This window comes from Rhinolophus hipposideros (assembly GCF_964194185.1).
Source record: "Rhinolophus hipposideros genome assembly, chromosome: 6".
NCBI lineage: Eukaryota > Metazoa > Chordata > Mammalia > Chiroptera > Rhinolophidae > Rhinolophus > Rhinolophus hipposideros.
Window position 1 is genome coordinate 82,663,440 of NC_138052.1, and position 13,889 is coordinate 82,677,328.

Consider the following 13,889-nt stretch of genomic DNA (forward strand, 5'->3'; position numbering starts at 1 on the left):
ATCTCCATCAGCTTCTAGTGTACAAATATCGTAAGTTACTTTTGGAAAATATTTGGTAGTTTTCTGAATTTTCTACAAAATCAAAACCAAGGCCTGGACTTTGACAAACATGGGTTCAAATTCTGACTTATCCGTTGTGACTCTGAATAAATTATTTAAACTCTAAGCCCTGGGTTCCCCATTTATAAAATGGACACGCTACCCATCTCATTTGGTCATAGTGACAATTAAATGACAGAATGTGTATAAAGAAATCTCACTTATGCAATAGCCTACATGCAGTATGCACCATTTATTTAAAGGTAAGAATGCTAGGCACAGATTTAATTTACAGGTCACCGTTGGAGGTGGGAGGACACAGTGATGGAGGGGTAGGTACATGGAGGGGCTTCAACGTTACTGTTAAAGTTTCCGTAAGGTGGGTGCTGGGTATATGGGTGTTTGCTCTATTATTCTTCACAACGTTTTATTTTAAATACATTTTTTAAAAATCACACAGAAAGAATTTAGAAAAAGCACATAGAAAGAATTTTAGAAAAAGCACACAGAAAGAAATTAATAAATGTACAGCTATTGTTATCATTTTTATTAACGAAAAAGTATTTATTCAATTCTTACTCCACATTGAGCACTGTGCTGGGCTCAATAGGGGATGGTAAAGTGAGTAAGACTTAGTCCATCCAATCTAGATTAGAACCTCCAATCTGGCAGGGGTTGCACCACCCACCTATACCTGTGATAGCAGGCAGAATGCCGTAAGTGGCCTCAGGGGTAAAAGGAAATGACACCATAACTGCTCGAGGAGACTTTCTAAGGCTTCATCACAAAGGAGGCAACTGAAACGGGCCTTAAAAACTGAGTGGAACCTTAAGAAGTAGAGAAAACAAATGATGTCTAGCTAACAATTAACAAAAACAGCAGGAGGGAAACCAGCAGCATGATTAGACAGACCTCAGACAGAGACTAGAGAATGTAAAATCAGAGAAGCCAGGGGACGAGGAAATGTGAAAGAAGGCATGCATGGCCAGCACGAAGGTATTCCATGTACACTGAGAAAAGAACATCAGATTTCTTTCTCTAAGCGATGGTCAGGTATCATACATGGGACAGAAACCACATTTCATGGTGAGTGGGCAGTCAAGGAGGTAGGGAGAGGGGTGTAGCTGACCACTTTTAAAGATACTTGTGCCTGACACAAAGGAAAGCAAAGGATGGTAATTGGAGGGCATGGCACAAAATCAGGGTGAATTTTTTAGTCGGGGGAGGCCTCAGCATATTTCTAAAGAATCGGGGCGGGGGGGGGGGGAGGGAGAACTAGTGGGACACAGAGACAAATACCAATGCAAACAGATGACAGACAGGCATTCCCTTTCACACATACCAGGTTCCAGAAAAAGCAAAAGGAGCAAGGTCAAAAACATAAGTGCCATTGTCAGATCGGCAAACAAGTGGGACTAAGAGTTGTTTTTCCTGATCTAACAAGAGTCCCTGGCGCGTTTTGGAAAAGGACTGGAGATGACTGCGCACACAAATGACAAATGTCGTCCCCTGACCAGACCTTTTCCAGGCACTGTTACCTTGGGATATGAAATAAAACTTGGAAACCATTGTTTTAGGATAGAGCAAAGGATTTTTAATTGGGGGGAAGAAGGAGGGGTGTCTGTACAAAACCTTTTTTTTAGTTGAAAATAGTAATATGATGACATGAAGAATAAAGTTCTCAATAAAATAAAAATTAAGACCATCTGCCCACATGACTTCACCACATCAACATTTCAAACCAGCCACTCTAGAAAACATTCTGGCAGTTCCTCAAAAAGTTAAATGTGAAATTACTACCATGTTTCCCCGAAAATAAGACCAGGTCTTATATTAAGTTTTGCTCCAAAAGACGCATTAGGGCTTATGTTCAGGGGACGTCATCCTGAAAAATCATGCTAGGGCTTATTTTCCGGTTAGGTCTTATTTTCGGGGAAACACGGTATATATGATTCACCAATTTCACTTCTAGGTATATAATCAGAGAATCAAAAACATACGTCCACACAAAAACTTGTACACAAATGTTCATAGCAGCATTATTTATAAGACTCAAAAAGTGGAAACGACGGACTACCCAAATGTCCATCAATTGATGAACGGCTAAATAAAGTGTAATATCCGACAATGGAATATTATGCAAATATAAAAAGGCGTGAAGTGCTAATACACACTACATGATGAAACTTCACATCATTATGCTGTAAGAAGCCAGATGTGACAGGCTCCATATTATATGATTTCATTTATACAAAATGTCCAGAACAGGCTAATCTTAGAACAGGCTAATCTTATAGATTAGACAGAAAGGAGATTAGAGGTTGTCTTGGGGAGGCGGCAAGGGACGGGGAGGGGAGGGAGGCAAGTGACTGCTAATGGGTATGGTTTCTTTTTTGGAGTGAATATGTTCTGAATTAGATAGTGGCAATGATTGCACAACTTTGGTGGTATACTAAAACCACTGAGCTTCACAATTTAAACATTTTTTAAATGAACCAGAAATATATATATCGAACTAGACCTTGCGATGACTTGGGTAGGAAAGAACATGCAGGCATCCATACACACGCGTATTCTCACTGCTCCACACATCCATTAAGAAGCTCCTGTCCCCAAATATTGTTATATGAAACGATGCCAGAATGACTATACTACAAAAGACCAGTCCACTCATATGCACATGCTATTCAGAAGAATAGCAATGATAATTAATAATAAAACTAAACTTTATTGACTGTTTACTATGTGTCAGACACTCTACTAAGCACTGTTCATGGATTAGCTCATTTCATGTCTCACTGCAACCCTCTCAGGTACATACTATTATCATCCTCATTTTACAGGTGAGGAAATTAAGACACAAATAAATTTCATAATTTGTGCCAGGTCACCCAGTCAGGATTTAACCCCAGGCAATCTGATTCATGAGCACTATGTTATTCTGCCCCAGATGACTCTGGTTCCTTAAAATCACTTGCAAAATGCGATGACTTCCAGTGTAAACCAAGACAGGAGAGGGGGTGAAGAGTTTAAAGCAACCAAAACTATTAATTCAAACAGCAATCCTGGACAGAAAATTAGAAAGATCCAAAGCTCTGAGGATTAACCAAGCTGCATTTCATGTTACTATAAATACTGACAAATTGAGTGTGCAACCCAAGCATGAAATTCTAGATTTGACCCACTACATTTAAGACTAGGGGTAGATTACTGGGTTTCACCCTGCCCACAATAATCTAATAATCTAAGTGGGATTACCATGAGAAGTACAAACAAAAACATTGGGTATTGTGTACATGACTGTTTAGATATATAAAACAACATGACATGTATGTTTACACACATGCGCGCTCATTAAACTGTGAGGGGCAGATGGTAAGTTCTAAAAAGTCCTAAGTCATAAGAGAGAGAGAGAGAAATGAGGGCAAAGTAATCAAAGGAGACTACTTTGAGGGGGGCTTTGAGAACTAGCGTTTAGGAAGGGGCAGGAAGGTTAAAGGGCACTACTTCAGGAAAGTTTGAGGGAGTAAGAAGGTCCGATTGTTCCTAGAGCAGCAAAGATGCCTGTCTCATTAAATCAAGGAGTGTACAGTGTTTAATGTAATGAGAAATAAGAATGGACAGGCAGAGAGAGGTTATGTAAGATCTCAAAAGTCAAGGGGAGTATTTGGACTTGATGGAGTAAGAAAAGGTAAATCGTTCTTTAAAAATAATAGTTGTGAAACTTTTATCATATTAGTTGCACACTTCATAAGAAAGAAACCCACTGGCTTCAATATAGCTGCTTACCCAATCCTGAATTCCAGCATGTATGTGTGCATATATGTGTATGTATATACGTATATATACACATACATGGTGGAATTCCTAACTTCATTTCAAATGTTCTGTTTCTTTGTATCTACCTCCAAGGCATGACCTGGTGAAAACTTAATTCAGCAGAGTTAAAATATAATTGCTTAAATTGCAGCCCTGAATAAAACTGTGTTTTATGGTGCCTTCACAAAGCCACTTCCCACATTGCTAATGTGCATTAGATTTCCACACACTCCATAGCTTAACCTGTAAAGAATCAATCAACATCCTAGTGAATAGGCTGCCCTTGAGAAAACACGCATTCTTCCATGTGAAAAAGTATTTCCTTGTGCTCAGTCACTGAAATTGTCTTCTTTTGATAATACAATTGAAGGACTTTTTTTTTTTTTTTTTCTGGGTGAAACAGAAACTCCCAAGTGCTTACTGCACTGAACTAAACCGATCACATATATGGTCAATCACAGTTGCATTTCGTCGGAGCGCTATGAGAACTTCTCTCCCCACTTCCCCGCCCGGCAACTGCACCTGAATTCTTGGCACTTTCCACAGGCATCACCTGGGTCCCTCCGAGGATGTGTGCTTTCGGACAAAAATCTTACCCAAGCAACAGGATATCCTGTAAGGGACCAAGGGGCTTAGTTTGCTCCTCAGTGGGCTCTCCAAGTAAGCCAACTCAGACAAGCAGCACGCAGGTGCCCCCACTCCGCGGCGCCGGGCTGCGGCCAGGTAACCCCAGGTCCCGGCCAGGACACGCACCCACCTGACCAGCGGCTCCTTCTCGAGCGCGGCGGGCTCCCCCAGGCACAAGCACGGGCAGCAGCAGCACAAGGTCCTCAGCCAGTCCCTCAGCCCCATGGAGACCGCGCTGCCCCGCCTGCGCCGGGACACTCCGAGAAAGCCGCGGCGGCGAGCGAGCGCGGCTGGGGCGCGGCCACGGGGCCGGCGTCCAGGTGCGGGGACAGTCGCGGCCCGGGCGTCGCGGGCCGCTCCGTGCGCATCACGCCGTGGCCGGTGACGCGGGCGAGGCCGGAGGCGTCTCCACGGCCCAGGGGTTGTGGATCCGCGCGCTTTCCTCCACTGGGGTTTTTGTTTGCGCCGCGGGTTTTGTTGGGGCTTTTTTTTTTCTTTTCTTTCTTTTAATTCCCCGGGCGCAAAGTGGGGCGCATGCGTCCCGGAGGCGCTCCGCTGCTGCCCTCTAAGGAGGAAGCGGGGACTCCAGCCAGACGGCAAAGGCGAGGCCCCACGCGCGGTCCCGACTGAAGGAGGAGGGAGGGGGAAAGCCCTCGAGTCACAGAGCGCGTCACAGAGCGCGAGCTGGGGCTGATTCTATTCCGACGTTTTATTGGCTTCACTCCCCGCGGGAATGAAAGGCCCTCCCTCCCACCCGCCTGTCTTCAAAGCAGAGTTTATGGCATGTTTCACAAGTCAGCCCCCCACGCGAAGTAAAAGTTACCCAAAAGGGTAGGAACTGACCCAGTATAGAGGTGGGTGTTTCAAAGTACGACATTCACAGTGATTTTTCAAAATTGTTTTCCGGCCTCCCGGTCCTTGAACAACCCCCTCAAGGAAGGCAGTCACTATCATTACTTTCCTGCGATTTTCCAGAGCTATTTGTGTATGTGTTTGTGTTTATGTATATATGTATTTATGCTTGTACAACTTGTAGCTATATGTACACAAATCCCCCTCCTTTTTTTACCCAAGCAGTGGCGTTCTCCCCACATTTCTGCCCCTGGCTTGTTGCACTCATTACATCCCCGAGACTGTGCCACGGCCGTACATATGTATATCTTCTTCCATCATTTTAATAGTTGCATATTATGCGGCCATGTGGATGCCCATATGTTACTTAGCCAGGCCCCTATTTAAGTTAATTCCGGCCTTTTGTTATGAAAATAATGCTGCAATGAACATCCTTGAACTCTGTGTTTGTACATGTATATCTATTGAGTAAATGCTTGGCAGTTGAATTGCTGAGTAAGATGCCTTTAAAAATTTTGATGGCTCTTGCCAAATTACGTTCAAAGAGGTAATTCCAGTTTACACTGTGACCAGCAACATATAAAAGTATCTATTTTCCTATGTCCCCAGGACCAATACAAAGTACCATCTAATTTTCATCCAATCTGGATTACTCAACAAATGTTTACTGACCATCTGTTATGTGCCAGGCATGTGCTAGATGCTGGGGATACAGCAGTGAAAAACAACAACAATGTTGGCTTCTGCTCTCTTCACACAAACATTGTAGAATTTTTTGTCAAGACAGTGAAGTAGGTAAACGCTGTGCCCACCTTCTCTCATGGCCACATCAAAATTACAAAACTAAACTACAAAACAACCATTATTGAGAATCGCCTGAAGTCTTGCTTAGCTGAAGCCCTATGACTGAGGACATACAAAGGAAGCCACCTCAAGACTGGTCAGAGGGGCAGAGACATGGAATGGCCTGGTCCACAACCATGTGTAACCACTAAAAATTGGGAGGGATATTTCGGCTGTGGAGGACCCCCCCCCCGAGGAGTGGCTTGAGGGTGACTGCACTCCCAGGTGCTCCTCTTGGAGGACCCCCACATGGATTTACTTGCTGACAGACACACTCACTCTGAGCTCCAGCCCTGGGGCAGCAGCTCAGAAGATGAAAGGGACATTCAAGGAGAAACTGAGTTGTCTTACTCTAGTGTGAGGGTTGGAGGGACAGCTTTCTTCCAGACAGAGGAGTTGGTGGAAGCCATTGTTTCTTTGTTGAGCCCTCCCGCTTCCCAGTGTGCAGACACAGGCAGCCACCATACCTGAATCTCCATCAACCTAGCTAACACTGTTCATTGCCCCATCATGGTGATTCTGAGACCTGCCCCACCCAACTTTTGAGCACATCCAAGCCACTTCCCGTGGCTTTTTCATACAAACTGCCTACCTTGGCTCATGCTGCCGTATTTCCTAAAGTCTCTCAAAGGTTCACAAAACCTAAGCAAGCAGCATCTGGCTTCAGCATGTCCTGTACCTCTGGATAGGCAGCCCTAAGCCCAGCACTAGCAACACCCAGCTTTGGTTCAAGGATTGACCTCTCAAGGCACCTCCAAGCATAGCACAGGTTGCAGCCATCTGAGGAGCTGAAGCATCACCCAAGAACGCTTCCAAGAACGACACATCCAAAGGGCAGCCTGGGCAGGCACTAGAGCCCTGCTAAAGTGAATCCTGTTCCATAGCATCAGCTCCTCCACAATAGCTCCTTCACTGTAGTAACGGCCAGCCCTCACAACCAATCAGCTTGAAGGTCAATTCTTCCCACTGACATGCAAACAGCAACCAAGGCTCAACTATAACAGGAGGACACACACAACCCACACAAGGGACACATCTAGAGCACATGGCTCTGGTAATCAGGGAGGCTGCACCACTGAGTTCCACAGGACACCTACTATATAAGGCTACTCTACTAAGACTGAGAGATATAGCAGCCCTACCTAATATATAGAAACAAACATAGGGAGGCAGCCAAAATGGGGAGACAAAGACACATGTCCCAAACAAAAGAACAGAACAAAGCTCCAGAAAAAGAACTAAACAAAATGGAGACAAGCAATCTACCAGACACAGAGTTCCAAACACTGATTATAAGGATGCTCAGTGCTCTCAGGGAGAACTTCAACAAAGAGACAGAAAACATAAAAATGGAGATAGAAAACATTAAAAAGAACTAATCAGAAATAAAGAATACATAACTGAAATGAAGAACACATGATAGGGAATCAACAGCAGATTAGGTCAAGCTGAGGATAGAATCACCGATTTAGAAGATAAGATAGCAGAAAACACCTTAGCAGAACAGCTAAACAAACAAAAAAATGAGTACAGTTTAAGGAGCGTCTGAAACAATATCAAGCATACCAACATTCACATCATAGGAATACCAGAAGAAAAAAATCAAGGAATTGAAGACCTATTTGAAGAAATAATGATGGAAAACTTCCCTAACCTGGCTAAAGAAATGGAGATTCAGGCCCAGGAAGCTCAGCGAGTCCCAAACAAGAAGAACCCAAACAGGCCCACACCAAGACACATCATAATTAAAATTCTGATAGCGTGGTACATTGTCAAATGGTTGCGGGACTTACCATGGTGATCACTTCTTTAAGTATTTAAATGTTGAATAACTATGGTGTGCACCTGAAACTATTAAAATATTTCCTGTTAGCTATATCTTTATAAAAATCTTTAAAAAATCACAATGTAAGTACAGAATTACACTCTTCACAGTTCATTACACCAGTTCATTACACATTATTTCGCTCACAGGGAAATAATTTAATGCAATTTACTCCCAACTGTTTTCCTCATGCTGACCTGTTTATTAAAGTAATTGATTTCTTAAAAACAAAACAAAACAAAAAAAAAACACCTATAGTCAGGGAGTTTGACAAACAAAACAAGCACATTAGTGTGTTAGAAGGTAATGGGTACTGTGAAGAAAAGTAACACAGGGAAGGGGATAATAAGTGCCAGGGAGGTGTGTGTGTGTTTGTGAGTGAGTGTGTGTGTGTGTGTGTGTGTGTGTGTGTGTAGGGATGGTTCGAGGGGTGGTGCCTGCAGTTTTCAATGAAGTGGTCAGGGAAGGCCTCTTGATATATAAAGACTTGAAGCATGAGCAAGCTAGCCTTGATATTAGGGGGAAGAGCATTTCAGGGAGAGTGAAAACTACGTGCAAAACCCCAGAGGAAAGAGAATGAAGTATGCCTGAGAAACAGCATTGATTCCAGGGTCCCTAGAGACAAGTGGGCCAGAAGGAAGAATAATAGCAGATGATGGAATGTGGGATCTTATAAGACTTTGTAAGGATTGTAAGGACTCTGGATTTTGCTCCATGTGAACTGAGCAAAATTTTGGAGGCTTTTGAGTAGAGGGAGTAATATGGTCAGGCGCAATAAGATCCATTGGCTTCTATCTTGAGAAGAATCTGGGTACAGAGGGCTGTTTTAGGGAGATGCAAATGGAGGCCACTATAATAATCCAGGGGGAAAATGACAGTGGTTTGGATTAGGGAAATAGTAGTAGAGGTGGTTAGAAATGGTGGGACTCTGGACGGAATTTGAAGGTACAGCCAACAAGATTTGCTAAGGGGTTGGAAGAAGATATATATATAATATATATTATATATATACACATATACACAGAAAGATAAAAGGAGTGGCTCCAAACTTTTGAGTTTACCAATTGTGAAGGTTAAATTGCCATTGACTGAGACAGAGAAGACTGTAGGAGGAGCAGTTTTGGAGGGGTGAGGAAGAAGAGCAAGAGTTTATTTTCAGAAGTGTCAATTCTCATGGGTGGTGTATTAATTTTTAAAGTGTGTCACTACACCTAAGTTTGTCCTGTCCTGACTACATTCAGAGGCTGAAGGAACTTAACAAGTACCTATTCATTAAGAGGCTGGCTATGGAGGGATGCAGAAGAGAAGGTCCCTGATGACTCCAACTTAGTTGAGAAGATATGGACCCACCATGAAAAGTTAACAGGACGTGACAGAGTACCAGCTGTCACCAGGCTGCACCGGGCTATGGTATCAAGCCCAGCACCATGTTACTTATCACTTGCAACTGTGCCAGGATGGAGGCTGAGTGTTGTTCTTGACAGCAAACTCTCTATTGGCTGCAAAATCCACTAGGTAGAATGCTCCATTCTGAAATGGGATCTTGAATTTGAGTCAATCCACCTAGGTTCAGGTAGGAAGTGGATAGAGGCAGCTGCCAAAACGAACCCAGCCAGCAAAAAGATGAAATATGGGGTCTGACTTTCAACTATTGGAGTTGGAGTTGTTGAGAATAGAGAAATTAGAGAAGGCACTGAGCTCCTGGAAATTATAGGTGCTCTGTCCCTTACTAACTTTGCTCTTAAATAGGTCACTTAATTTTTCTGAACCTCAATTTTCTAATCTGTGAAATGGACATGATGAGCCCAGCCCTACCGATTAGACATAGCTGTGAGACTCCAATGATAATGCTTGAACACCATAAAGCACTATAGAAATACCAGAATTTAGCATTACTGATTAAATCCAAATAATATGGGCCTGTTGGGTAAATGCCAGTTCCAATGCTACTTGGTTTGCATAGCACAATATGCACATTTGTACCTCAGCAGTGTGTGAGCATCTTGTATGTGGTTTGTTTCAGATGGGATATTTCTAGAAAGCCCTCAGACCATATGTATTCAACAAACTTGATCAGGAGGTTAATGCCCTGCTTTACTAAGGATCACGTGTAGTGTTTTCTTGCTCTAACAATTATTGATAATTTTGTTTAAAATTAATTTTCTTTTAAAATTTTTAAATGAAACATTCCTTTAACAAATTGAAATATTGTAAAGTTCCCTCTGACTGCAATCCACAGTCTTCTCCCCTTCTTACCCTCCCTAGGGTAACTGTTATTATCAGTATGGTACAAACTTTTTTTCTGGACATACATACACATATGTGTCCCTGTAATGAATATATACCAAATATCCCCAATAATAAGACTGGGTCTTGTATTAAATTTTGCTCCAAAAGATGCATTAAGGCATATTTTCAGGGGATGTCTTACTATTTCATGTACAACAATCTACATTTATTCAAATACAGTCATGTCATCTTCTTCTGAAACATCGTCATAACGTACTAAATGCGTCCGTCTGGCTGACGATCTTAACAGGGGGTAGGTCTTATTTTCAGGGAAACATGATAGTATCATTGTGTGTGTCATTTTTTGGGTAGTGGGTTTTATTTTAATATAAAAGGTACCCACTAATCTATCTGCAAGCTTTTTTCACTTAATACAGTTAATACGAGTATATCTTGGAGACCTATTCTTATTAGGACACATAATACCACCTTGTTCCTTTTAACTAATGTGAATATTCTATTTCTTAGTTTTCTAAGGATAATTATATGTGTTTTCATACTGCTCATCTTCCCAGAAGTTGAATACCTTCATGATTTCCCTGTTTTGTTTGTTTGTTTGTTTGTTGTAAATTGGACCTTAGCTAGTAACACCACCATCAACCCTTCCAGGTTCAGCTTCTAGACAGCTAAGATCACATTTTGGCAACCTCATTTCCTGTTTCAGACATCATTTTCAGGAGAGCAGTGAGCTTCCCTTTTTTTAAGAGTGATGCTGGATTGTTCCTACTGCCTGGGTTGACGCCAGCACACCCAACACAGGCAGCAACATCTGACATTTACCAAGTGCCCCTGGGCACCTGACGTAGGCAGTCCCCTGGGGTGATGAGTGACTCACAGACCCATCAGTGGTTTGTTTTCAACGCAGAACTGCTGGTCTATATTTTCTGATTTTTCCATAGCAGGGAAGACTCTAGAGTCTGCTTTGAAAACAACTACTATAGTTTGAAGTCCTCTTTCTGAATGAATTTACTTCTGAGAGCTGAAGAAGACAGGCATATGCAGGGTGGGAAAAACTGGAAAATCAAAATACTTAAGCTCCAACACCACATCATCAGTGCATTCTACAGAAAAGCTATGCTTGCAGCAACATAGCCCAAGCTGGTGTCATTCCGTTATTCATTCAACAAATATTTATTGAGCCAGGTACTGGAGATACGGTGGTGAACTAGAAGGTGGGTCCCACTCATAAAGATGGGGACTTTGTTTTGTTCTTTGCAATATCCCCAGCACCTAGAATAACGCAGACCATAGTAGGGACTCAGTAGATAAAAAATATCACATCCAGAACAGTGCAGGCACATAGTAGGCATTTAACAAATGTGAATTAAGTGTATGGAAACAAAAAGAACTTGTTTAGTGAACCAAAATTTGCATGAAAACTTATGATTAATTTCTGAAGTCTATTTATGAGCTTCCCAAATCCAGTAGAGAAAGACCTAAAGAGCTCTGTCTTCTTTAGTGAAAACAGACATCTTCGGAAACAAGCCAGTACCCCAAACCAACTTTAGCATCATCACTCACACCAAAGGACATAAGATGGACAGCCAACCTACCTTCTATCTCTGGAGAAGTCACATTAGGGAATGGAATGACTGGATGTCACTAAAGTAAAAGCCAGCGAAGGGTTCCCATTGGGTCTTTTGTTTCTGCCTCTGCAGTATGCCCCATCTCTCCTGTTGGTGACAGCACTTTGTTTTTCTTTGAGGAGCAACCCCCTCCAGTCCCATGGGTTGGGTATGACAAATGTACATACTCCATCCCTCAACCTCTAACTCCCAACCAATGAGGGGAGAGCATGTGACCAAGATGAGCCAAGCAGACACCCTTCCTGAAATTTGCATCTTAAGGGCAAGGACTCAAAGATGAAAAATCAGTGGAGTTGAGATGTGAATTATTTTAGGAACAGCATCTTGAAGAGAACATCGAACAGCAGATGCTATTTAAATGCCTGGAGCTTTCCTCTTCCTGTGTTTTCCAAAATCTAGTTGTTCTAGCCATTTAGTTTTCCCATCAGTTTTTGGGTCACTCCATAACTTGTCAATAATTTTTTGTTGTTGTTGTTTAAGTTAACCAGGCTCAGGGTCTGTTGCTTTCAGAACTAAAACCATACAGGCCCACTGAGGGATGTTAGGAGGCAAGAAAATGGTAATTGTGATGAGAGAGAATTATGAAAAAACAGTTCTCTTTTAGGCCAGGGACAATTCAAAGACTGATTTAGTCAGGTGAGATTTTTATTTTTATTTCTCTGCTTGGCTTCTCTTCTCTCAAGAGAAATAAATAATATGCCATCTGAGAATCCTTTAGACATATCACTCTGTAGTTTCCCATAATGCAAAATACATTCTAAATTTCCAAAGTGTTTTCATTTGGTGCAGTCTGCTGGTCAATTTCACTTCCATCTCTCCCTCACTTCAAATGTATACTCTGAGAAAACCTTAATAATCAATCTTGCTCATTCTTCAGTTTCAAGCAACAACCATCTTTGCTTTCCTCAAAATTTAGTACAGAGTCTTTGTTAAACAACTTATTATTTAGGAATAAGTCTAACCTTTCAAAAGGATGCCCTTGGAGAGAATAAAAAAACACGAGGTAAGCTAGAAGAGGGATAAAGCATGTTAAGAGGTTCTTCAAGAAAACTTGATTCTTACAGTCCCGCCATAAGGGAATCTAACCCTGTTGTATCAACTTTATATAACACCCTTTTGTCTAGATTTTTGTGACCTTTATCCTCTGGTCATTAATCAACAACAAATTGTGAATGACAAAAACATCAACCTTAACTGGTTTAAGTATAAAAAGAAATTTACTGTCTCAAGTAACTGGAAAATTTAAAAGTGATGCTAGCCTCAGATGTAAATGGATCCAGGCACTCAAAAGACACAATAAGAGCTGCTCTCTGCGATAGATGGAATGTTTGCCTATTCCCCAAATTCATATGTTGAAATCGGATCCCCAAAGTGATGGAATTTGAAGATGAGGCCTTTGGGCGGTAATGATGTCATGAGGATGGAGCCCTCACGAATGGGATCAGTGCCCTTATAAAAGAGGCCCCCGAGAGCTCCCTCCCCAGCACAGCAAGAACACAGCTGTCTGTGAACCGGGAAGCAGGTTCTCACCAGACACTGAATCTGCCAGAGACTTGATCTTGGACCACCCAGCCTCCAAAACTGAAAAATAAATTTTTGTCATTTATAAGCCACCCATCTAAGGTATTTCTGTTATAGTAGCCCACAAGGACTTAAGAACTCTCTTTTCCTCTCTGGGTTCTGAGTTGGTGACACTTTATAAGCGCCTAGTAGCCCTGGATGTCACCATCTTTTCAGCTGGTATTATCAGCAGTAAGAGAACATTTACCAGTCAGTCAATCAATCAGTCAAGTCAATCAATAGGCTGGGACCTGGGTTTGCTTGGCCTGAAACGGAACCAACTGCTACTTCAGAGGCAGGGGACACACCTACTGAGTAGGCTCGAGTCTCACATCCAGCCTTGCAGGACTCAGATGAGAAGGAAAGAGGGGACAGGAAAGTAAGCCAATTAGACTAAGGGTAGGAGAACGTCCTAAAGAAAATCAGCTGGAGCCATGAAAAAAAGGAAT

At 42.2% G+C, this 13,889-nt stretch overlaps 1 protein-coding gene across 1 annotated transcript in view; it reads right to left on the bottom strand.

Moving 5' to 3' along the window:
• Positions 1 to 5,101, bottom strand: part of MREG (melanoregulin) — a 58,081-nt gene extending 52,980 nt beyond the window's left edge. The window contains exon 1 of the mRNA XM_081051920.1: positions 4,616 to 5,101. Coding sequence (XP_080908046.1) covers positions 4,616 to 4,710 — 95 coding nt within the window. The 5' untranslated portion in view covers positions 4,711 to 5,101. The remainder of the gene's footprint in view (positions 1 to 4,615) is intronic.
• Between the last annotated feature and the right edge of the window lie 8,788 nt (positions 5,102 to 13,889).